The sequence below is a fragment of the Salvelinus fontinalis genome, chromosome 24, assembly GCF_029448725.1.
Source record: "Salvelinus fontinalis isolate EN_2023a chromosome 24, ASM2944872v1, whole genome shotgun sequence".
NCBI classification, from domain to species: Eukaryota; Metazoa; Chordata; class Actinopteri; order Salmoniformes; family Salmonidae; genus Salvelinus; species Salvelinus fontinalis.
The window spans coordinates 5,800,128-5,825,819 of NC_074688.1; the positions used below are offsets into that span (position 1 = coordinate 5,800,128).

The 25,692-nt window shown below is 43.1% G+C and overlaps 1 protein-coding gene across 1 annotated transcript in view; it reads left to right on the forward strand.

The window, feature by feature from the left end:
- Nucleotides 1-5,447: 5,447 nt before the first annotated feature.
- Nucleotides 5,448-25,692, forward strand: part of LOC129821827 (tetratricopeptide repeat protein 9B-like) — a 36,182-nt gene continuing 15,937 nt past the window's right edge. The window contains exon 1 of the mRNA XM_055879507.1: nucleotides 5,448-6,243. Within this exon, the coding sequence (XP_055735482.1) occupies nucleotides 5,856-6,243 (388 nt within the window). The 5' untranslated portion in view covers nucleotides 5,448-5,855. The remainder of the gene's footprint in view (nucleotides 6,244-25,692) is intronic.

Sequence of the window (25,692 nt, forward strand, 5' to 3'; positions counted from 1 at the left end):
TCTGTGACTATACATCTTTTCAGTCTCCTGAGGAGGAGAAGGCATTGTCGTCTTTGTATGTTTGGACATAGTTTGTTGATGATGTGAACACCAAGGAACTTGAAACTTTGTACTCTGTGTCATGTGATCATGACAAGAAGTGGAATGATAACTCAAACCGACTGGTACCCAGGCTAGCACCCACCTAGATGATGCACAGAAACCATTTTTGCAACAGAGTCCTCATCAGATCTTACAGTGGAGAAGTGATTGGGTGTAATTACGTGTCCGTGATCTTTCAGGGCCAGAGCAGCTTTGCCAGATAGAAAGTCCTCTGGGTCACTGCTGCTTAGTAACTAGCACAGTCCCACAGCAGGTGATGCTGTTCATTAATGTGGACAGTGGAACATGGGCACAGTACATTCATAATAGTGGAGTGTGGCCGAACAACAACAGCCATGGATTCTATACCAGTGGAGGTTTGCGTCCTGCGGAATTAATGCAGGCTAGGCTATACAAAAGGGCACAACACTGGTATTTTTGTAGTTCCAATGGAATCTGGTCACAGATCATTGAAATGGACACCATTTTCCCCGAGAAAAAGAACAGAAGAGTGGCAGGAAAGGGCCTTCCCCAAACAGTTGTCACAAAGTTGGAAGAACAGAATCATCTAGAACGTATTTGTACAGTGCCTCTGGAAATTATTCAGACCCCTTGACCTTTTCCACATTTTGTTACGTTACAGCCTTATTCTAAAATTTATTAAATGAACAAGTTTCCTCAGCAATCTACACGCACTTCCCCATAATGACAAAGCGAAAACAGGTGTTTAGAAATTTTTGTAAATTTAAAAAAACAGATAGCTTATTTACATAAGTATTCAGACCCTTAGCTATGAGACTTGAAATTGAGCTCAGGTGCATCCTGTTTCCATTGATCATCCTTGACATGTTTCTATAACTTGATTGGAGTCCACCTGTGGTAAATTCCATTGATTGGACATGATTTGGAAAGAAACACACCTGTCTATGGTCACACAGTTGACAGTGCATGTCAGAGCAAAAACCAAGCCATGAGGTTGAAGGAATTGTCCGTACAGCTCCGAGACAGGATTGTGTCAAGGCACAGATCTGGGGAAGGGTACCAAAGGAATTCGCCAGCATTGAAGGCCCCCAAAGAACAGAGTGGCCTCCAACATTCTTAAATGGAAGAAGTTTGGAACCATCAAGACTCTTCCTAGAGCTGGCCGCCTAGTCAAACTAAGCAATCGGGGGAGAATGGCCTTGGTCAGGGATGTGACCAAGAACCTGATGGTCACTCTGACAGTGCTCTAGAGTTCCACTGTGGAGAACCTTCCAGAAGGACAAACATCTCTGCAGCACTCCACCAATCAGGCCTTTATGGTAGAGTGGCCAGACGGAAGCCACTCCTTTGTAAAAGGCACATGACATTCCGCTTCTAGTTTGACAAAAGGCACCTAAAGACTCTCAGACTGTGAGAAACAAGATTCTCTGGTCTGATGAAACCAAGTCTGAACTCTTTAGCCTGAATGCCAAGTGTCACGTCTGGAGGAAACCTGGCACCATCCCTACGGTGAAGAATGGTGGTGGATGCATCATGTTGTGGGGATGTTTTTCAGCAGCAGCAGGGACTGGGAGACTAGTCAGGATTGAGGGAAAGATGAACAGAGCAAAGTACAGAGAGATCCTTGATGAAAACCTGCTCCAGAGTGCTCAGGATCTCAGACTGGGGCGAAGGGTCACCTTCCAACAGGCAACGACCCGAAGCACACAGCCAAGACAATGCAGGAGTGGCTTCGGGACAAGTCTCTGAATGTCCTTGAGTGGCCCAGCCAGAGCACCGACTTGAACCCAATCGAACATTCCTGGAAAGACCTGAAAATAGCTGTGCAGCTACAAACCTCACAGAGCTTGAGAGGACCTGCAGAGAAGAATGGGAGAAACTCCCCAAATACAGGTATGCTAAGCTTGCAGCGTCATACCCAAGAAGACTCGAGGCTGTAATTGCTGCCAAAGGTGCTGAGTAAAGGGTCTGAATACTTATGTAAATGTGATTTCTCAGTAAAAAAAAAAGAAAAATTAGGAACAATTTCAAAAAAAAAAAATTGTTTTGCTTTGTCATTATCGGGTATTGTGTGTAGATTGATGAGGAATAAAACAATTTAATACATTTTAGAATAAGGCTGTAACGTAACAATGTGGGAAAAATCAAGGGGTCTGAATACTTTACGAAGGCACTGTGTGATTTAGCATTAAGATGTCCCTTCACGTATCCTCCTGAGTGGCGCAGCGGTCTAGGGCACCGCATCGCAGTGCTAGCTGCGTTACTACAGATCCTGGTTCGATACCGGGTTGTGTCGCAGCCGGCTGCGACCGGGAGACCCATGAGGCGACGCACAATTGGCCCAACATCGTCTGGATGTAGGAGAGGGATGTCCTTGTCCCATTGCACTCTAGCGACTCCTGTGGCGTGCCGGGCGCATGCATGCTGACACGGTCGCCAGGTGTACGGTGTTTCCTCCGACACATTGGTGCGGCTGGCTTCCGGGTTAAGTGTGCATTGTGTCAAGAAGCAGTGAGGCTTGGCAGGGTTGTGTTTCTGAGGACGCGCGGCTCTCGACCTTCGTCTCTCCCGAGTCCGTATGGGAGTTGCAGAGATGGGACAAGACTGTAACTAACAATTGGATATGATGAAATTGGGGAGAAAAACATGTAATTCCTTTCACTGGAACTAAGGGGCCTGAACAATGAAAAACAGCCCCAGACCATTATTCCTCCTCTACAAAACTTTACAGTATGCATTCGGGCAGGTAGTGTTCTCTTGGCATCTGCCAAACCCAGATTCATCCTTCGGACTGCCAGACGGTGAACCATGATTCATCACTCCAGAGAATGCGTTTCCACTGCTCCAGAGTCAAATGGAGGCGAGCTATACACCACTCCAGCCGACGCTTGGCATTGCGCATGGTAATCTTAGGCTTGTGTGCGGCTCCTCGGCCATGAACACCCATTTCATGAAGCTCCAAAAAAGTTATTGTGCTGACGTTGCTTCCAGACGCAGCCTAGACCTCGGTTGTGAGTGTTGCAACCAAGGACAGAATTGTTTTATGTGCTTCAGCACTCGGTGGTCCAGTTCTTTGAGCTTGTGTGGACCACGTTGTGGCTGAGCCATTGTTGCTCCTAGATGTTTCCACTTCACAATAACAGCACTTACAGTTGACCTGGGCAGCTCTAGCAGGGCAGAAATGTGATGAACTGACTTGTTGGAAAGGTGGCATCCTATGACAGTGCCACGTTGAAAGTCACTGAGCTTTTCAGTAAGGCCATTCTACTGCCAATTTTTGTCTATGGAGATTGCATGGCTGCAGTGGCAATTTAAGCAAAAAAAGTTTTATGCATGCCGGCAAAGCCGCAACACTAAACAGTACATTAATTGCACTATAACGGTGACAAACGGTGCCCACAAACTGTTAGGGCCTACATAAAGCTGTCCCAACAGCAGAGCTTTCTTTTCAGCACCATGGAGTGAATCCTTACCACCGCCACACCTGGTAATCAGCGGAGCCTTGTCTGGCAGGGAAAAAGTTAATTCAGCCTCATTTACTGCCTTTAAAAAAAACATAGCTGATATGGCTGACATGCTTAAACAAATGAGGTTTCTACTGACAATTGAGATGTACGCGCTATTGCATAAGGGGACGACTAGTAGATAAGAGGCAATCCAAGCTTGGACGGACGTAGTCAATACACCTTTGTCAATTACTTTTGAAATGTACTATCGACAGAATTCAGAACATGGGCCATTCTTACAGTACAATTATTAGGGTGAGGGACATGGGCTACTAACAGCTTACTACACAACATACACTTAGTATTACTTTCTTGGCTACAGTATAAGTATCTCCCTAGCATATTACTTAATTTATGCAGCAGCATACAATTCATTTTTGGACTCACCTTGTTGTGCTGTGCTCACTTGAACAGGAAGGTGGCGCAGCGGTCCTTCTTGTATGCTCTAGAAAGAGGCACGAGTTCTCGATTTGGAATTCCGAGTTGGATGACCATTCAAAATCATTTTCTGTATTTTCCTAGTCGTCTTGAACTCACTGAAGTCTGAGATTTCCCAGTTCCGATTTTCCAGTTGTCTTGAACGTGGCAGAAGTCATGCTGGATTGACAGCATGGCCAATGTACTCAAACTTTACCAATTGGATATCACAAAATTGGGGAGAAAAAGGGCGTCATTTTTTAAACATTTTATTTCAAAGGATAAATATTCAAATGCAACGCCATGGGCCAGAAGTTATGATCTTGTCACATCGCTGCAACTTGTTTATGTCCAATGGCCGATAAGCAATGATACGTTTTATTGATAATTTTTCATCAAATGACAGGGATTGAAAAGGATTTGCCATTAGATTGTCAACTTGATTCATGATGATGACTGCTTGTCTAGCTTGCTAGCTAAGATTTTGAAAGTATGATGTTGACATGTCCAGTCCAGTCAAAGCTACGGTAGATATAATGTGATTTGACGTTATTTTATCTGTGGCCAATGACCTTGAGCCTTCTTGGTTGGGCACTTCTAATGTAACTCTATGGCAGCACCCAAGGGGCTTGAATTTCTAGCTCTACCTGTAGATTTTGCGTTGATGTAGTGTCCCATGAGTGACAGAACACTGAGCCAATCACGGCACAACTAGAGAACATCACCAACTCCTACGCTCAGTATTTTCCGCTAGCTGCCCCACCACCACGGAAAGCACTGAGCTAGGCTGAAACACCTGCATTTTGGAGCTGCCTTACTCAAGAAAGCAAAAAAGAAAAGGCAAAGGAGATGCCTAGTCAGCTGTACAACTGAATGAATTCAACTGAAATGTGTCTTCCATAGGCTACCTGTCGAGATCATGTTTGTATGCGGCTTTATTAACATTTTTTTATACATTGTTTACAAACTGATATGTGATATGTATTAACGCCACACACAAAAAACTCTGCCCCACCTGCCCTGAATGATGAGTCGCCACTGGATGGCTGTGTGGCCGAAATAGCCGAATCCACTAATTTTAAGCGGTGTCCACATACTTTTGTATGTATAGTGTATATGGAATAGTCTTGAGTTCATTGATTTCATTTGCGCAATTGACAAGTCTTGCCATTTGGATCAAAGCTAGAGCGCATAGGCTTACTACAATCATGTTGTTGATTACAGGTTTTAAAACGACAGATTTGTAGAATAGATTTAGTCTCTACCCCCGGCATATTCATACAGTAATTTCAACTCCTGATTACAAATGTTGGTGTTGCTTTTAGTTTTATTTTCCGTTTCTTTGCACCCATCCATCATGACTCTTGATTGATCATATGAATCAAAGTGAAGATTGCTTACAGCTTTAAGGTGAAAGATCCGATTGAACTCCGCACGACTCCTCTTTTCCCCCCACAATGCATCACGCGCGAGCCTGAGTCCGCTGGCTGTGGTGCTGAAGCGGCGCATGCCGGGGGCTCGAGCGCAGACACAATCGAAGGCATCCTCTCGCGCGATGGTCAAAAATAGATAGAAGAAGAGAGCTTGTAATTCAGGAATCGAAGCCAATTATTTGTGATTTTTATATAAAATACAATTTACGGTAGTCTGAATTTGTGTAAGCTGTTGTGATAGCTTATAGCCTATTTGCGTGGTGCGTGTTAGGTTTTTAGACCACCCTCTCCTTATATTATCTATCTCTCATCTTTATTGTTGTTGCCTGCCTGTCTCGCGCATTCTTTATGCACAGCACGCCGCTCCAGTCTTCTCCGAGTAAATAGACCTTCGTCGGAACAGCATGGCCCGGTCCAGTCGTGCCCACTGAGAGAGATGGAAGCAAAACAGCACTCCATAAAGAGCCTGAAGAGCTACCCAGAGGCGGGGGGCCGGAGCCTGGCGGCGGCCGCGGGAGACGTCGGCGTTGGAGGTGGTGGTGGAGGAGGGTGTCTTGCCGGCTCAGCACAGATGGAGATGGAGGCAAACATACAGAAAGCCATTGACTTCAAGGTGGAGGGGCACCGCTGCTACAAGGAGAAGAAATTCCGGGAAGCGATAGGGAAGTACCACCGGGCTCTGCTGCAGCTGAAAGGGGTGCATTTAGTGGATGGAAGCACGGACTCCCAGGTCAACCTCCTGAGCCAAGCCGCCGTCAAGCTGACGGAAGAGCAGCGGAGAACCGTGGAGATCACGGAGATCGAGTGCTACGACAGCCTGACAGGTGAGTAGCTAGCCTAGTCAGTGGTGTTGCTCAGCGTCGCGGGTCTTGAGCATGGACAGCTCGTATACTGAGATTCTGCCATTGTTCGTTCCGGTTCACGGGGTTAGGAAGGAACTCGTTTAGACAATTAGCCAGTGTCAAGCATAATTTCTGCAGCTGTGAGGCCTGTATGAGGTTGGTTAATAAGAATAGGCTTAATAATACATTAATAGCTGGCGCTTTGCACAGTGGACAGCGCACTGGAGCTGAATATAGACAGGTAGATGGCGAATGTGTAAATTTTTTTCATTGTGTGATATTCCTGTCCTTTCAACGTGAAATGTATTGCCAATCTCGATTAATGCAGCCATTTTTATCTCAATATAAAATCATTTCTGGGTAACAATTAAGTACCTTACTGTGATTTTTTTCAATAAAAAATTGTCAAAAATAAACTAAAATAGCCTCTTAGCATAGAGGAATTCCTCAAGCAAGAATTTGGCTAGGACTGTCTGGTAGTGGTTAGAGTAGGGTGGAAAAAACTAAAACTACCTGGTATTGACAGAGAGGTTTGGAACTCTCGTTCTTATTGGTGTGTTAACTAATTTACCACCTGGTAATGTCACCAGGCAGGCCAAAACTCCATCCCACCAAAACAGACTGTCATTTCAATCAGTCTTTTCGAACAGCTCTTCCACTATAAGGGCTTTATCATTTTCAAAATGTGACAGTATTATTCCAACCTCATAGTGTGGAAATGTAAATAAAACACAGGAAAATTACGTCTTTGACTGCACTGGGCCCTAATCATTATTTTATTAGTAAACAGTACAAAGGTTAATTATAATACATGATCATTTGTGTGCTAGAGTTGTTTTTGTCTCAAGCCATGTCTTCCTCTTGCGATTCATATCAAGGTTTTTTTTCACTGTCTGTCTCTCTATGTTGTGCTCCATTCAAGTAATTTGTTTTCTTCTCTTGATTCCAAACCTTTCCCCCCCAGTTAATTCCTTTGATAGCCACGGGGAAACTAGTGATTTGATGGTAATCGGCTGTAGTCAGTGGAAAGGCTATATTAGCAGGAGTGAAGAGGTGTACATCCTGTGGAAAAGGGACACAAATACACACAGTGGGAGCCTGGGGGTTATATGCTGCCATATCATCCAACACATGATGCCTCCCACAGTGCAGCTGTGTTGTTACAAAAACAGTTCACATGCTCTGAGGTGGAAAAACATGGTGTGGCCCATCCCAGTTTACAGGTGAAATCTGTCTAAATGGATCCTAAAATTCCCTTACAAATACAAGTGATATGCCACTATGGCTGCATTTACACAGGCAGCCCAATTCTGATATTTTACTCAATTATTGACAAATGAGCTGATCTGATTGGTCAAAAGACCAATTAGTGAAACAAAATATCAGAATTGAGCTGCCTGTGTAAACGCAGCTAGTGAATTGAAACTCACAACACTTTGGTTAGAATAATTGACAATATTAGTATTTTCAGGTCATTATTTTCATGTCTGGTCATCAAGGTTAATGCCTCTGTCAAACCAACCACAAGTGTCAGTTAAATAGGCTATGTATGTGTAATGTAATTTGAAAAGATAAACTGATATTTTACTCAGAAACTTGAAATCTCTTAACAATGAGATTTGAGTAAAGCTGAGCTTACACATATTTGTTATTGGTAATGCTTTGAGTAAGAAACAGGATAATCTATTCAACAGATGTGAGATTAAGAGATTGCCTACTGCCAGATAATCTATGAAACAGATGTATGAGATTTGATTTTAACAGATACAGTAGTCTGTCTGGCACATGTGAGTTGGCCTATAGGAGATTAGATGTGTCTGTGGGTCTAATGATGACAGTATAAATATTGTTTACCACAGTGACAGTAGTCTGTCTACGTGAGAGTATGGCTAAAATGTTACATAATGCTTTGTGAAATCTATTTCTTTATTTTACATTTTTTAAATGTTTTATTTCAGGCGTGGATCAGTTTAATATTGCAGAAAGATTGTAGCTTCCATCAATGTAATTGTCTTCATCATTTCCAATCCCCCATATCTTTTTTTGGTAAATATTTATATCCATATACAGTTGAAGTCAGAAGTTTACATACACCTTAGCCAAATACATTTAAACTCAGTTTTTCACAATTCCTGACATTTAATCCAAGAAAAATTCCCTGTCTTATGTCAGTTAGGATCACCACTTTATTTTAAGAATGTGTAATGTCAGAATAATAGTAGAGATAATTATTTATTTCAGCTTTTATTTCTTTCATCACATTCCCAGTGGGTCAGAAGTTTACATACACTCAATTAGTATTTGATAGCATTGCCTTTAAATTGTTTAACTTGGTTCAAACGTTTCGGGTAGTCTTCCACAAGCTTCCCACAATAAGTTGGGTGAATTTGTCCCATTCCTCCTTACAGAGCTGGTGTAACTGAGTCAGGTTTGTAGGCCTCCTTGCTCGCACACACTTTTTCAGTTCTGCCCACAAATTTTCTATTGGATTGAGGTCAGGACTTTGTGATGGTCACTCCAATACCTTGACTTTGTTATCCTTAGGCCATATTGCCACAACTTTGGAAGTATGCTTGGGGTCATTGTCCATTTGGAAGACCCATTTGCGACCTAGCTGTAACTTCCTGACTGATGTCTTGAGATGTTGCTTCAATATATTCATATAAAGTGTACCAGTCCATCCTGCAGCAAAGCACCCCCACAACATGATGCTGCCACCCCCGTGCTTCACGGTTGGAATGGTGTTCTTCGGCTTGCAAGCGTCCCCCTTTTTCCTCCAAACATAACTATGGTCATTATGGTCAAACAGTTCTATTTTTGTTTCATCAGACCAGAGAACATTTCTCCAAAAAGTACGATCTTTGTCCCCATGTGCAGTTGCAAACCGTAGTCTGGCTTTTTTTATGGTGGTTTTGAAGCAGTGGCTTCTTCCATGCTGAGCGGCCTTTCAGGTTATGTGGATATAGGACTCGTTTTACTGTGGATATAGATACTTTTGTTCCTGTTTCCTCCAGCATCTTCACAAGGTCCTTTGCTGACGGCTGTGTGGTCCAATGTTGTTTATACTTGCATACTATTGTTTGTACAGATGAACGTGGTACCTTCAGGCATTTGGAAATTGCTCCCAAGGATGAACCAGACTTGTGAAGGTCTACAATTTTTTTTCTGAGGTCTTGGCTGATTTCTTTTGATTTTACTATGATGTCAAGCAAAGATGCACTGAGTTTGAAGGTAGGTCTTGAAATACATCCACAGGTACACCTCCAATTGACTCAATTGATGTCAATTAGCCTATCAGAAGCTTCTAAACCATGACATCATTTTCTGGAATTTTCCAAGCTGTTTAAAGGTACAGTCAACTTAGTGTCCGTAAACTTCTGACCCACTATAATTGTGATACAGTGAATTATAAGTGAAATAATCTGTCTGTAAACAATTTGGTTAAGGTATATATAAACTTCCGACCTCAAATGTATATGCATACACATACCTATAAAAATATACATCCTTTTTTTTGAATATACCTTTATTATTGTTAAATCTATTTGGTCAGTGATATACTTAAGCAATAAGGCCCGAGGTGGTGTGGTATATGGCCAATGGCGCTGTTTTTATGTACGATGCGTCGGTGAGTGCCTCGACCACAGCCCTTAGCCGTGGTATATCGGCCATATATCAAAAACCCCCGAGGTGCCTTATTGCTATTCTAAACTGGTTACCAAGGTAATTAGAGCTGTAAAAATACATGTTTTGTCATACCCGTGGTAAACGGTCTGATATACCATGGCTGTCAGCCAATCAGCATTCAGGGCTCGAACTACCCAGTTTATAATATGATATACTTTATGGTGCTGTATTGTTCATTTTGTTGACTATCTACGAGGATTCAGCACCCCATTATTTAGAAGAATCTATAACATATTCGAACAAACAGTTAACATGAAAACATAAAATGGGTTAAAGGCAGGCTGGGTTGCTCTGGTGCTGGCTGTGTCTCCCTGTGTTCTGTCTCCCGCTGGGTCCTGGCTCAACTGGCGTGACAGGCTGAAGGTCGGCTCTCTCTGCCCCCTCTTATGACCCTCTGCCTGGGCCCTGTGGGGGAGCTACCCTGGCGGAAAGGAGAAATAGAGAGGAAGGGAGGAGGATGGAAAGAGAGGTTAAAAGACAGGGAGGGTAAACGAGAGCAGGAGAGAGAGAAGTAGAGGGAGAAAGAAAGGGAAGAGGGAAAGCAAGTTCAGTGGGTGATGAGGGGCATATTTACCATGGCAACCATCACTGGGCCTTTTCCTGTTGTTATTCTCATGTCCATCACTGCATTATGCTCTCACCTCTCACAATAACAAAGATTGTTTGATTGTTTTGTGACCTCTCCCTCAATCTGTGTTTTATTTTAGATTGAATAAAAATATAATATGCGTACACATTTAATAATACTGGAGACCTCTCCACCCTACCAATGGTCTGGCTACCCAGAGTCCTGCTGGACAGAAGGTGGCCCGTGTCGTGTTGAGTTAGGCAGCATTTTGATTGGCCAGCTGTCTTACTTTCAGACGCATGATACAGGGGCAACAGAGTGGACAGCCTCACCTCCAGCGCCTCTGTGTGTGCTTGTGGGTGATTCTGTTTGTCTCAGCGATCGTTCCTCTGAAGAACAGCAGCTAACCATCTGATATGGAGAAGGGTGGGGGTACACAGATTGCTTCTCGCCCTGCCATTATCACAGTGCCAATGCTGACATTGCTGTGTGTGTGTGTGTTGTCTGTTTTTTGTACAGGGATGTGCAAGCTCATTTTGTGTGTGTGCTAGACTTTTGTTATGACAAGGACAGGACTATTGTCTGTCTTGTGCCAGTCACAGCACCTTTTTAAATGACATGGCTACCCGGACAAAGGCGGCCCAGAAATGTTCACTAAATGCAGCGATTTTGCCGTCAGCATGGCGCAGACAGCGATTGTGTTTGAGACAGAGATCCAAGACAGGTGATGGGAGAGAAGCCGACATCAAAGGAGACAAGTAATGATAGAAAGAGAGGAGAAAACTGTGTGCGAACGACAAAAACAATAAAGAACTGCATACGACTGTGATGGTGGTTTGGGAGAAAGAATATTTACTGAAAATAGAGAGGGAGCGAGAGTAACAGAAAAATGGAGGTTTGTGCGTACAGTGTTGTTACCTGATTCTGTCTGAGAGAGAGCTATTGAGATGAATGGCCTATTTGCCGTCGCCCTTAAAAGAGCCAACATGCTGTTTCCCCATGAGGGTGTGGTACTTTTTCTAAGTGGGTTACACCAGGCTGTAGCCGCTCTGGAAATGGTGCTGCAACATGTTGGCCAGAGGTAGACCGTCAGCCACGCAGGTTGACGTTTTTTGGGATGAGTCATGTTCCGCAGGCAGCACACCCACCCACCCAAACCACATACTGTGCTCACAGATACATATGATAACAGCCAATATACTAACAGTTTTCCCACTGTTCTTTTCGTACATGGCACTCAAAGCACTTCCCTAGAATGAGACCCTATGAGCAAAAGACGTTGAAAAGGCGTTGAAAATAAGTCTTTTCAACGGCTTGTGCTGACTGGGGAGGAAGACTATAAAAACAGCAGGAAGCAGTTGCTGGGTTATTAGATCATTTTAAACAATACAGATTGCTTATTCAGATAAAGAGAGATCTGCTGTAGAGAACAGACGTCAGTGTAAAAAAATGAGTCCGGCGCTAACTCCTTTTGTGAGGGAGATTGAACCGTCTTTTCCCCGGCCCATTTCCTCTGATCTCTGACTCAATTATTATTTTGTTCCGCGTGATTGGCTGCGATCGGTGCGTGAGTCATGAGTCACAGCCTCGGGTTGCAGCTGCAGCGGCACAACGTTATGAGCGGAACCGCTTGTTTCGTAACACCCAGCACCTTTTATTCACCCATCAGGATGTTTCCTAACACCCAACACATTTTATTCACCCATCAGGATGTTTCGTAACATCCAGCACCTTTTATTCACCCATCAGGATGTTTCCTAACACCCAGCACCTTTTATTCACCCATCAGGATGTTTCGTAACACCCAGCACCTTTTATTCACCCATCAGGATGTTTCCTAACACCCAGCACCTTTTATTCACCCATCAGGATGTTTCGTAACACCCAGCACCTTTTATTCACCCATCAGGATGTTTCCTAACACCCAGCACCTTTTATTCACCCATCAGGATGTTTCCTAACACCCAGCACCTTTTATTCACCCATCAGGATGTTTCGTAACACCCAGCACCTTTTATTCACCCATCAGGATGTTTCCTAACACCCAACACATTTTATTCACCCATCAGGATGTTTCGTAACACCCAGCACCTTTTATTCACCCATCAGGATGTTTCCTAACACCCAGCAACTTTTATTCACCCATCAGGATGTTTCGTAACACCCAACACATTTTATTCACCCATCAGGATGTTTCGTAACATCCAGCACCTTTTATTCACCCATCAGGATGTTTCCTAACACCCAGCAACTTTTATTCACCCATCAGGATGTTTCGTAACATCCAGCACCTTTTATTCACCCATCAGGATGTTTCCTAACACCCAGCACCTTTTATTCACCCATCAGGATGTTTCCTAACACCCAACACCTTTTATTCACCCATCAGGATGTTTCGTAACATCCAGCACCTTTTATTCACCCATCAGGATGTTTCGTAACACCCATCACCTTTTATTCACCCATCAGGATGTTTCCTAACACCCAACACCTTTTATTCACCCATCAGGATGTTTCGTAACACCCAGCACCTTTTATTTACCCATCAGGATGTTTCGTAACACCCAGCACCTTTTATTCACCCATCAGGATGTTTCGTAACACCCAACACCTTTTTATTCACCCATCAGGATGTTTCGTAACACCCAACACCTTTTATACACTGTTCTCGAATGCTCTTCTTACTGCCATGATGATCGTGTGTGTGTGCGTGTGCGTGTGTGTGTGTGTGAGCTCTACCACTCAGCAGCAGATCCACCCATAGTCCTTTCAGGAGATTGGCTTTCTTTTAGAGACAATGCATTAAGCCAAAGAGCTGCGATGCATGATGGACACTTTAGAAGGTTTGGACTGTGTATTATTTCATCGATGTCCATTAACATTTCACTGCGGCATGTTTCTACTAATCCATCAGGCTCCTAGAATGCTCATGGGGTTCATTTACAACTAACTGGAGGTAGTGGGTGTATCAACACAATCTCCCTTAGCTCCATCACTGGCCAGTGTGTGAATGTGTGTGTGTACGCATGCATGTGTGTATCCGTGTCTGATGCGCATGGTCAATATTTCTCACCACATCCATTTCCACTCAGGGCTATTACATCGAGACCGTCGATTAACTTGTGACCCTTGACTTGCAATTACAGGACCCCGTAGTAACGCAACTTCAATGAGTGTGTAGATTCAGTATCATCAGCATCCGTTTCTCCCCGAACAAGGAATAGACAACCAAGAGTCTTAGAAGAAGATAAAAGTCAATTTACTGATGGTTCCATTTGACTCCCAGTATTGCTACACTTCCCCAACAATCTTGAGGTGCATGACACCACCCTTTAATCTTAATCTCATTCCAGAAGGGAACGGGGATATAATACTGTCAGAGCCTCTGGCCAAATGTCACCCTATTCCCTATGTAGTGCACTACTTTTGATCCGGCCCTGGTCAAAAGTAGTGCACTATATAGGGAATAGGGCGCCATCTAGGACACAGACTTAGTCCTCAGTGCTATATAATACTGCAGAGGGGGTGCTACCTGTCACGAGGCCTAGCCTGCTACACAGTCCAGTCAGCCCCCTCTTATAAAACCAGAGTGGAGCAGAAAAACTCCTCCCTTTCACCCACTGCCAATAACGTCACCAGAGGAGGAGATGGAGAGGGGGATGTGTATGGAGGGGTGAGAGGAAGAGCGAGGGAGAGACAGGGGGTATGAAGTTTATGGAAGAAGAGGAGGGTGGAGGAGAGAGGAAGAGGAGGGTGAAACGGAGGAATGGGGGATGGTGTTTTTCTTTGGTTCGTATGTTGGCAGTTCAGGGGTTGCGTAGTTGTATGAGAGCCATGGCTGCGTTATGCCAGGTCTGCAGATGGCATAGCTTCGCTGTGGGGGCTCGACTGGGCATTCTGTACTCTCCTCTTTACCATTCCGTTGCAGCCAAGAGAGAGGGAACAAGAGAGAGGGAGAGAGAGAGAGAGAGAGAGGAGGAGGGTCAAGGAGCCAAGAGAAGGGGTGCTGAGCGTGAAGAGGGGGAGGGTGGGGGAAAGAGAGCGAGAGAAACTGGACAGAATGTTAAGGGAACTGTTAAATATGAAGAGATTAGAAGAGGAATAGAGATGGAGAGAGAGAGAGAGAGAGAGAGGGGGAAGAAAAGAGTGAGGGGACTTTGGTGGACCTTTTTGACCTCTGGGAGGAGGAGGGAGTATGTTACGTTGTTCTTCATTGCTGCATTTGCGTATCATTTGTCATTGTAAGTATGGTGATGAGAAATCACGTCCAAGGCTAACGGTATTATATCATGGCCCTGGCAGAGCTGGAGTGCTCTTGTTTATGGCAATAAATATGATCCAGTCATCTGTGAAGGAGGGAGGGAGGGCCTTTTTTAGTCTTCAGTTGAAAGTCACGCCATTAGCTTAAAGGAGACTGAAACAGATGCCCTCTCTGACACTCTCACAGTGAGAGAGAGAGAGAGAGAGAGAGAGAGATGCAGTAAGAACATACATAGTGTTTTTGGTCAAAAGCTACAGTAATGAGAATATGTAAGAATCATTTGTGCATATCTAACTCACTGCGCTCCAGTGAACAGGAGACACAACTTGTTATTTACCCAGAAAGCTGCATGTTAATATAGGCGGGGACCACACTATGTTCCCTCAGTTCTATGTTCCCTCAGCCCTATGTTCCCTCAGTATCCACTGAACCAAATTCAGTCAAAATTTGCACAAATTATTATTGTTATGTTATTTTAATATCCACATATGTAATGGTATAAACTGAGTACACAAAACATGAAGAACTCCTGCTCTTTCCATGACATAAAGTGCATTCGGAAAGTATTCAGACCCCTTTACTTTTTCCAAATTGTTTTACTTTACCTCCTTATTCTAAAATGGATTCAATAGTTTTAATTTCTCATCAATTGTCAAATCTAATTCCATCAGTGTAGATGAAGGGGAGGAGACAGGTTAAAGAAGGATTTTTAAGCCTTGAGACAATTGAGACATGGATTGTGTATGTGTGTCATTCAGAGGGCGAATGGGCAAGACAAAACAGTTATGTGCCTTTCAACGGGGTATGGAAGTACAGTACCAGTCAGAAGTTTGGACACACCAACTCGTTCCAGGGTTTTTCGAAATTTTTTACTATTTTATATATTGTAGAATAATAGTGAAAACATCAAAACTATAAAACAACACATGGAATCATGTACTAACCAAAAAATATATATTTTATATTTGAGATTCTTCAAAGTAGCCACCCTAGGCCTTGATGACAGCTTTGCACATTCTTGGCATTCTCTCAACCAGCTTCATGAGGTAGTCACCTGGAATGCATTTCAATTAACAGGTGTGCCTTGTTAAAAGTTAATTTGCAGAATTTCTTTCCTTCTTATTGCGTATGAGCCAATCAGTTGTGTTGTGACAAGGTAGGGGTGGTATTCAGAAGATAGCCCTATTTGGTAAAAGACCAAGTCCATATCATGGCAAGAAAAGCTCAAATAAGCAAAAAGAAATGACAGTCCACCATTACTTTAAGACATGAAGGTCAGTCAATATGGAAAATTTCAAGAAGTTTCTCCAAGTGCAGTCACAAAAACCATTAAGCACTATGATGAAACTGGCTGTCATGAGGACCGCCACAGGAAAGGAAGACCCAGAATTACCTCTGCTGCAGATGACAAGTTCATTAGTTACCAGCCTCAGAAATTGCAGCCCAAATAAATGCTTCACAGACTTCAAGTAAGAGGCACATCTCAACATCAAATGTTCAGAGGTACTATGTGAATCAGGCCTTCATGGTCGAATTGCTGCAAAGAAACCACTACTAAAGGACACCAATAAGAAGAACAGACTTGCTTGGCCCAAGACACACGAGCAATGGACATTAGACTGGTGGAAATCGGTCCTTTGGTCTGATGAGTCCAAATTTGAGATTTTTGGTTCCAACCGCCGTGTCTTTGTGAGACGCAGAGTAGGTGAACGGATGATCTCTGCATGTGCAGCATGGCTACCACAGCATTCTGCAGCGATACGCCATCCCATCTGGTTTGCGCTTAGTAGGACTATCATTTGTTTTTCAACAGTACAATGACCCAACACACATCCAGGCTGTGTAAGGACTATTTGACCAAGAAGGAAAGTGATGGAGTGCTGCATCAGATGACCTGACCTCCACAATCACCAGGCCTCAACCCAATTGAGATGGTTTGGGATGAGTTGGACCACAGAGTGAAGGAAAAGCAGCCAACAAGTGCTCAACATACTGTATGTCGAAACTCCTTCAAGACTGTTGGAAAAGCATTACAGGTGAAGCTGGTTGAGAGAATGCCAAGAGTGTGCAAAGCGGTCATCAAGGCAAAGGGTGTCTTCTTTGAAGATAATATATTTAGATTTGTTTAACACTTTTTTGGTTGCTACAAGATTCCATATGTGGTTATTTCATAATGTTGGTGTCTTCACTATTATTCTACAATGTAGAAAATAGTAAAAATAAAGAAAAACCCTTGAATGAGTAGGTGTGTCCAAAACTTTTGACTGGTACTGTAGGTGCCAGGTGCACCAGTTTGTGTCAAGAACTGCAATGCTGCTGGGTTTTTCCACACTGAACAGTTTCCCGTGTGTTTTAAGAATGGTCCACCACCCAACGGACATCCAGCCAACTTGACACAACTGTGGGAAGCATTGGAGTCAACATGGGCTAGCATCCCTGTGGAACGCTTTCGACACCTTGTAGTCCATACCCTGAGGTTGTTCTGAGGGCAAAAGTGGGGGTGCAACTCAATATTAGGAAGGTGTTCCTAATGTTTGGTGTACTCAGTCTATATGGAACCTACTGAATATGTTCAATCACAATGACCTTGACCTTTTGTCAATATTACAGCAACCTAAATGGCATTTTCTGAGATTTGTATTTTTTGTATTTAAAAAAAAAAATCTTAGCGTCTACTCAAGTATTTTTTATGGTGATTGGCTTTCATATGTGAAATGATATACCACCCTGCATACCACTGCTGGCTTGCTTCTGAAGCTAAGCAGGGTTGGTCCTGGTCAGTCCCTGGATGGGAGACCAGATGCTGCTGGAAGTGGTGTTGGAGGGCCAGTAGGAGGCACTCTTTCCTCTGGTCTAAAATATATCCCAATGCCCCAGGGCAGTGATTGGGGACAATTCCCTGTGTAGGGTGCCGTCTTTCGGATGGGACGTTAAACGGGTGTCCTGACTCTCTGAGGTCATTAAAGATCCCATGGCACTTATCGTAAGAGTAGGGGTGTTAACCCCGGTGTCCTGGCTAAATTCCCAATCTGGCCCTCAAACCATCATGGTCACCTAATAATCCCCAGTTTACAATTGGCTCATTCATCCCCCTCCTCTCCCCTGTAACTATTCCCCAGGTCGTTGCTGCAAATGAGAACGTGTTCTCAGTCAACTTACTTGGTAAAATAACGGTAAAATAAATAAAATAAAATATGGCCTAGCCACTGAGCAACAACTGGTTGAATCAACGTTGTTTCCACGTCATTTCAACCCAACAAAATCAATGTGATGACGTTGAATCAACCTGGAAAACTGATTGGATTTGAAAAAAGTCATCAATGTAAGAGAATTTCATATTTTTTTCAGCCAACTTTTTACCTAAATTCAATGACACGGTGAGATTTTTTGGTGGATTCACGTTAGTTGACAACTCAACCAAATGTAAATCAAACCTAAACGATGAACTGACATCTGTGCCCAGTGGGTAGGACCCACTGAAATATTGAATCATTAGTGACTGGAAACAAATTTCTCCGTTGAATAAGGGGTTATTTATCTCCATATTTAAAGAGCCATATTTTTTCGATCATATATTTGGCACAAATAAGCAAGGCCATTGGACTGACTAAAAATGAAGGTCAAGGTCCCAGTGACCGGAAATGTACACTGAACAAAAATATAAACACAAACTCCAACAATTTCAAAGATTTTACTGTTACAGTTCATATAAGGAAATCAGTCAATTTAAATAAATGCATTAGGCCCTAATTTATGGATTTCACATGACTGGGAATACAGATATGCATCTGTTGGTCACAGGTACCTTAAAAAAAAATATTGGCAAGGATCAGAAAACTAGTCAGTATCTGGTGTGACCACCATTTGCCTCATGCAGGGCGACATCTCTTTCGCATAGAGTTGATCAGGCTGTTGATTGTGGCCTGTGGAATGTTGTCCCACTCCTCTTCAATGGCTGTGTGAAGTTGCTGGATATTGGCGGGAACTGGAACACGCTGCCTTGCACGTCGATCCAGAGCATCCCAAACGTTCTCAATTGGTGACATGTCTGGTGAGTATGCAGATCATGGAAGTACTGGGACATTTTCAGCTTCCAGGAATTCTGTACTGTTCCTTATGACATGGGGCTGTGCATTATCATGCTGAAACATGAGGTGATGGCGGCGGATGAATGGCATGACAATGGGCCTCAGGACTTTGTCACGGTATCTCTGTGCATTCAAATTGCCATCGATAAAATGCAATTATGTTCATTGTCTGTACCTTATGCCTGCCCATACCATAACCGCACCACCACCTTGGAGCACTCTGTTCATAACTTGATATCGGCAAACCGCTTGCCCAAACGACGTCCGGTCATCTGCCCGGTACAGTTAAACCCAGGATTCATCCATGAAGAGCACACTTCTCCAGTGTGCCAGTGGCTATCGAAGGTGAGCATTTGCCCACTGAAGTCGGTTATGACGCCGACGCAGTCAGGCCAAGACCTTGGTGAGGACGACGGGCACGCAGATGAGCTTCCTTGAGACGGTTTCTGACAGTTTGTGCAGAAATTCTTTGGTTGTGCAAACCCACTGTTTTATCAGCTGTCAGGTTAGCTGATCTCAGGTGAAGTCGAATGTGGAGGTCCTGGGATGGCGTGGTTACACGTGGTCTGCAGTTGTGAGGTGGGTTGGACGTACTACCAAACTCTCTAATACGACGTTGGAGGCTGTTTATGGTAGAGAAATTAAAATTAAATTATCTGGTAACAGCTTTGGTTGAACATTCCAGCAGCATGCATGACAATTGCATGCCAACCAGCCCCGTCGCGGACCAGACTAAATAACTTTTTTGCTCGCTTTGAGGACAATACAGTGCCACTGACACGGCCCGCTACCAAAACCTGCGGGCTCTCCTTCACTGCAGCCGAGGTGAGTAAAACATTTAAAGGCCCAGACGGCATTCCCAGCCGCGTCCTCAGAGCATGTGCAGACCAGCTGGCTGGTGTGTTTAAGGACATATTCAATCAATCCTTATCCCAGTCTGCTGTTCCCACATGCTTCAAGAGGGCCACCATTGTTCCTGTTCCCAAGAAAGCTAAGGTAACTGAGCTAAATGACTACCGCCCCGTAGCACTCACTTCTGTCATCATGAAGTGCTTTGAGAGACTAGTCAAGGACCATATCACCTCCACCCTACCTGACACCGTAGACGCACTCCAATTTGCTTACCGACCCAATAGGTTAACAGACGACGCAATCGCAACCACACTGCACACTGCCCTAACCCATCTGGACAAGAGGAATACCTATGTGAGAATGCTGTTCATCGACTACAGCTCAACATTTAACATCATAGTACCCTCCAAACTCGTCATCAAGCTCGAGACCCTGGGTCTCGACCCCGCCCTGTGCAACTGGGTCCTGGACTTCCTGACGGGCCGCCCCCAGGTGGTGAGGGTAGGTAACAACATCTCCACCCCGCTGATCCTCAACACTGGGGCCCCACAAGGGTGCGTTCTGAGCCCTCTCCTGTACTCCCTGTTCACCCACGACTGCATGGCCATGCACGCCTCCAACTCAATCATCAAGTTTGCGTACAACACTACAGTGGTAGGCTTGATTACCAACAACGACGAGATAGCCTACAGGGAGGAGGTGAGGGCCCTCGGAGTGTGGTGTCAGGAAAATGACCTCACACTCAACGTCAACAAAACAAAGGAGATGATTGTGGACTTCAGGAAACAGCAGAGGGAGCACCCCCCTATCCACATCGACGGGACAGTAGTGGAGAAGGTGGAAAGTTTTAAGTTCCTCGGTGTACACATCACGGACAAACTGAATTGGTCCACCCACACAGACAGCGTTGTGAAGAAGGCGCAGCAGCGCCTCTTCAACCTCAGGAGGCTGAAGAAATTCGGCTTGTCACCAAAAGCACTCACAAACTTCTACAGATGCACAATCGAGAGCATCCTGCCGGGCTGTATCACCGCCTGGTACGGCAACTGCTCCGCCCACAACCGTAAGGCTCTCCAGAGGGTAGTGAGGTCTGCACAATGCATCACCGGGGGCAAACTACCTGCCCTCCAGGACACCTACACCACCCGATGTCACAGGAAGGCCATAAAGATCATCAAGGACAACAACCACCCGAGCCACTGCCTGTTCACCCCGCTATCATCCAGAAGGCGAGGTCAGTACAGGTGAATCAAAGCAGGGACCGAGAGACTGAAAAACAGCTTCTATCTCAAGGCCATCAGAATGTTAAACAGCCACCACTAACATTTAGTGGCCGCTGCCAACATACTGACTCAACTCCAGCCACTTTAATAATGGGAATTGATGGAAATTATGTAAAAATGTATCACTAGCCACTTTAAACAATGCCACTTAATATAATGTTTACATACCCTACATTACTCATCTCATATGTATATGTATATACTGTACTGTATATCATCCACTGCATCTTGCCATCTTTATGTAATACATGTATCACTAGCCACTTTAAACTATGCCACTTTATGTTTACATACCCTACATTGCTCATCTCATATGTAGAGACTGTACACTATACCATCTACTGCATCTTGCCTATGCCGTTCTGTATGATCACTCATTCATATATCTTTATGTACATATTCTTTATCCCTTTACACTTGTGTGTATAAGGTAGTAGTTGTGGAATTGTTAGGTTAGATTACTTGTTGGTTATTACTGCATTGTCGGAACTAGAAGCACAAGCATTTCGCTACACTCGCATTAACATCTGCTAACGATGTGTATGTGACAAATACAAATGTATTTTATTTTATTTGATTTGAATTGCACGCTCTCTCAAAACTTGAGACATCTGTGGCATTGTGTTGTGTGACAAAACTGCACATTTTAGAGTGGCCTTTTATTGTCCCCAGCACAAGGTGCACCTGTGTGTGTAATGATCATTCTGTTTAATCAGCTTCTTGAAATGCCACATCTGTCAGGTGGATGGATTATCTTGGCAAAGGAGAAATGCTCACTAACAGGAATGTTTTTTCATTTTTTAGATAAATTAGGTTTTTGTGCGTATGGAGCATTTCTGGGATCTTTTATTTCAGCTCATGAAACATGGGACCAACACTTTACATGTTGCATTTCTATTTTTTAGCCTCTCGTCTGATATGAGCATTTGAACACCTGAGTAAGCTCCACTCATTGCACTTGCGCCGTCCTAGCCTTGACCACGACATTTGTTCACCGATGCCCCCCTTGTACTTTCAATCAGTTGAATTTGAGCTTTTTCAAGACCAGTGGCCCTTTTTCAGTCACATTTCTGGAGCCCAAGAAACAAACACTTAGCTTCCTAGAACATATGGAAATTAAAAATGTTTATGAATGAATTACTTTTTGGAGGGTTACTGTCAAAAGGATTTATTACGTTTAAAAATTTTTTGACATGGATGCCAGGCGCATGGGCCTCCAGAGCGGATCTGTTTTTGAAGTTCCTTACTTATTCATTCATACAACAGTGGATCACAGTACCACACAAGGGACCCAGACATACAGTATAGTCCCCTCTGTCTGGAGAACACAACAACACTTCAACATACACACTGCTTGTAACCACATGCAAATAGAGAAATGGCCAATGGGCATGGCACTGATGTACAGTAAAGTCATATGAGTAAGGCTGTGGCGGTGACCGTATTACCGCCACACTGGCAGTCATGAGTCATAGCCGCAGTAAAATTCCATGTGAGTCACGGTAATCTCCTCTTATGCACTCTGGACATGCATTGGTAGTACCCAACTATCATCAGGTCACTAATGGCCTGGTACTCAGGGTACTATTGTCCCTCTAACCACTCTGACATCAATGCAATGCTATCAAAAATCACATCAAACATTCATCATCGAAACAGTATGTGCTTTTTATAACTCACCCTCACTGTGATGATCAATTTGAAGAAAACAGTTAAATGGGATGAAACTGAGTGGAAAACATGGTCATTGGAGATGTTGTTTCAAAGCCTAACGCAACGAAATGGATGGCGCTTTCTGATTATTTCAAAACATCCATATGCGTATTAGAGCTTTATGCCTAGGGCTGTTTCGGTGAACGTATTACCACCACGCCGGTGGTCACGAGTCATGAATGCAGTCAAATTCCACATAATTGTTTAGTCACGTAATTAGGCTTCTCCAAGCTCTGATGCTGCTGCTGGTCATTAGCAGCCTACCAAACTTGCTAACTGCCTGGTATTCAGCACTCTTTTGTCCCTCTAATCACTCTGACATCAATGCAAATGTATTTGAAAATCTAATCAAACAGTTAATGAGAGCCCATCAGCTCATGTTGTGCAACATTTCTATAGGCTATGCAATTGCGGGAGAAAACAGAGTGATGGCCTCTATTAAAAAGAAGAGGATCCCATCAGCTTTCTATAGGCTAGGCCAACTAAATACTAGGCCACTCTAAACAATGCCACTTAATATAATGTTTACATACCCTACACTACCCATCTCATATGTATATGTATATACTGTACTCTATATCATCTACTGCATCTTGTCATCTTTATGTAATACATGTACCACTAGCCACTTTAAACTATGCCACTTTATGTTTACATACCCTACAGTACTCATCTCATATGTATATACCGTACTCTATACCATCTACTGCATCTTGCCTATGCCGTTTTGTACCATCACTCATTCATATATCTTTATGTACATATTCTTTATCCCTTTACACTTGCGTGTATAAGGTAGTAGTTGTGGAATTGTTAGGTTAGATTACTTGTTGTTATTACTGCATTGTCGGAACTAGAAGCACAAGCATTTCGCTACACTCGCATTAACATCTGCTAACCATGTGTATGTGACTAATAAAATTTGATTTGATTTGATTTAAATGTATTTATCAACCTTCCTAATATTAAGCACATTTACTATATTTAGATCAGGAGTATGGCCTAGCTGGCTGCCATGAAAATAAACCACTGGGAAAAGCTTCCTCCATTCGCTATTTAAGTGCATAGATGACATGTATTTTTTCCCCTGCCCCTGTTTCGAGACAGGTGCATAGTAATGGTCCATTCTAAATCAAAACAAATTTCACACATTTATTATTTAGTATATGTAAAGACACAATTAAATCAAGAATAGTCTGATTGGGGACAATATAAGCCTATCACTTGTGAATGATGCCCAGCATAAGAATCGATGCCTTTTTTTGCGACTTATTCGATTCATAGTCGCACACCTCTCATGTAGCCTAGCCTGTAAGGCTTATATGTTTTAATAAGGTTTGTATCACCACTAAAGTGGCCAAATAACTTCTTAAAATGAAGCACATTAATCCGCTTTACAAGGGGTGTAGAGGCTAACTGGCATATATAAGCAGCGCATGAGTTTCAAGTTTGGGGAAGTTAATTTTCACCATAAAAATGCACCTTCATAATAAAAGCATTACATGCATAATTGCATTTTTGGTCACTTTTGATAATGGTGTTTTCTGCTAATGGAACATTCATGCTTATAGTCTACTACCATGTGTGCATTTCTGTGCTTATAATGTGAAGAAATAGCCTAATAGTTAATCAACATTTTAAGCTAAACGTTCTGATCTGTTGTGTAAGCCACATTGCATTAAAAAAAAAGAATTAAACTAGCGGTTGTATTAATTTGGGATCTATCGCATCCCACAACTGTCCCAGACTGTTCAGAATATGTATTTCCCTCACAGAATAGAATAGGGACTTTTGTACTATGGGGAATGGTAGATTGACATAGGCTAGTGCTTTTGCTGTTCATTAGGCCTTCTCATCTTGTTGGCTGGACAGTTCTTCCAATATCTTCATATGTGCCTCAGAATTGGATAAGGTTGCGGGCAGTTGTGTCCCGGATGTGTCTGTCTTAGCTTGTAGCCTGTGAGAAAGACTCGATCACGTGACAAAGAGCGGTGCGAGTGAGAGACGCTTCGGATTGCGTAGCACACTCAGGGAGAAGGGCACAACGTAGCATCCGGGCCGCAAAAGGCATGGATTTCTTTAGGGTGCATTGCGGCCACAAAGGGGATGCTGCGTGAAAGTCGAGGCATTATCAAATGATTGTCAAATTGTGAATGATATACTATTGGAGTGTGTACAGCCTGCGTAAAAAAACAAAGCAGAGCTCATCCCTTTCAAGTAACTTTTTTCAAATCATCACTAGAGTCTAATCATGCAGGCTTACAATGTATTAACAATCAAAACATATAGCCCAACGTTTGTAGAACAACTAAAGTTACATGAATAACTCTAAATTAAGCATATAGTAGTACATATTTCCTTATTAACCGCTCAATACAGAATAGCCGCATGTGCGCACTCTCTCAAATCGTTTGGAGAAAATATAATATATTTTATTCAGCTTTGTTCAGTTGTATTCTTCATACTATAAAATAATGCCATGGAATTATAAGCAAATCATGTCTGCTAAATGACCTAGTGTAGCCCACAGCCATTTGGCATAGCCACATCTGGACCTAACATAAGGACAACTCAGTATGCTATTCTTGTCTTCTGAAGTAGACTACATTTTCTTCATATCATGCTTCTTTAGACTTGTCTAAAATAAATCGTGGATTTATTGTGAAGGTGTATGCTATATTCCATGGTTTATTATTAGACTTTTTTTAATGGTTTGTGTATAATCCCGGAGACGCTAAATGTGTTTATGTTAAATAACGGCAATTACCATGAGACCCACAGTTATTTGCTTGACAATCACCAGCTGATGAAATTTCGTGACCGCCACAGCCCTATTTTTGCATAAGCCTATATATGAGCCCAAGATAAACATAACCCTGAATTAAAATAATGATTGTGCGTTATATAACACATAGCCTACCGCATATTACTCATGGCAGAAAAACATTAAAAAATATATAATTTAAGATGTCTTTGGTA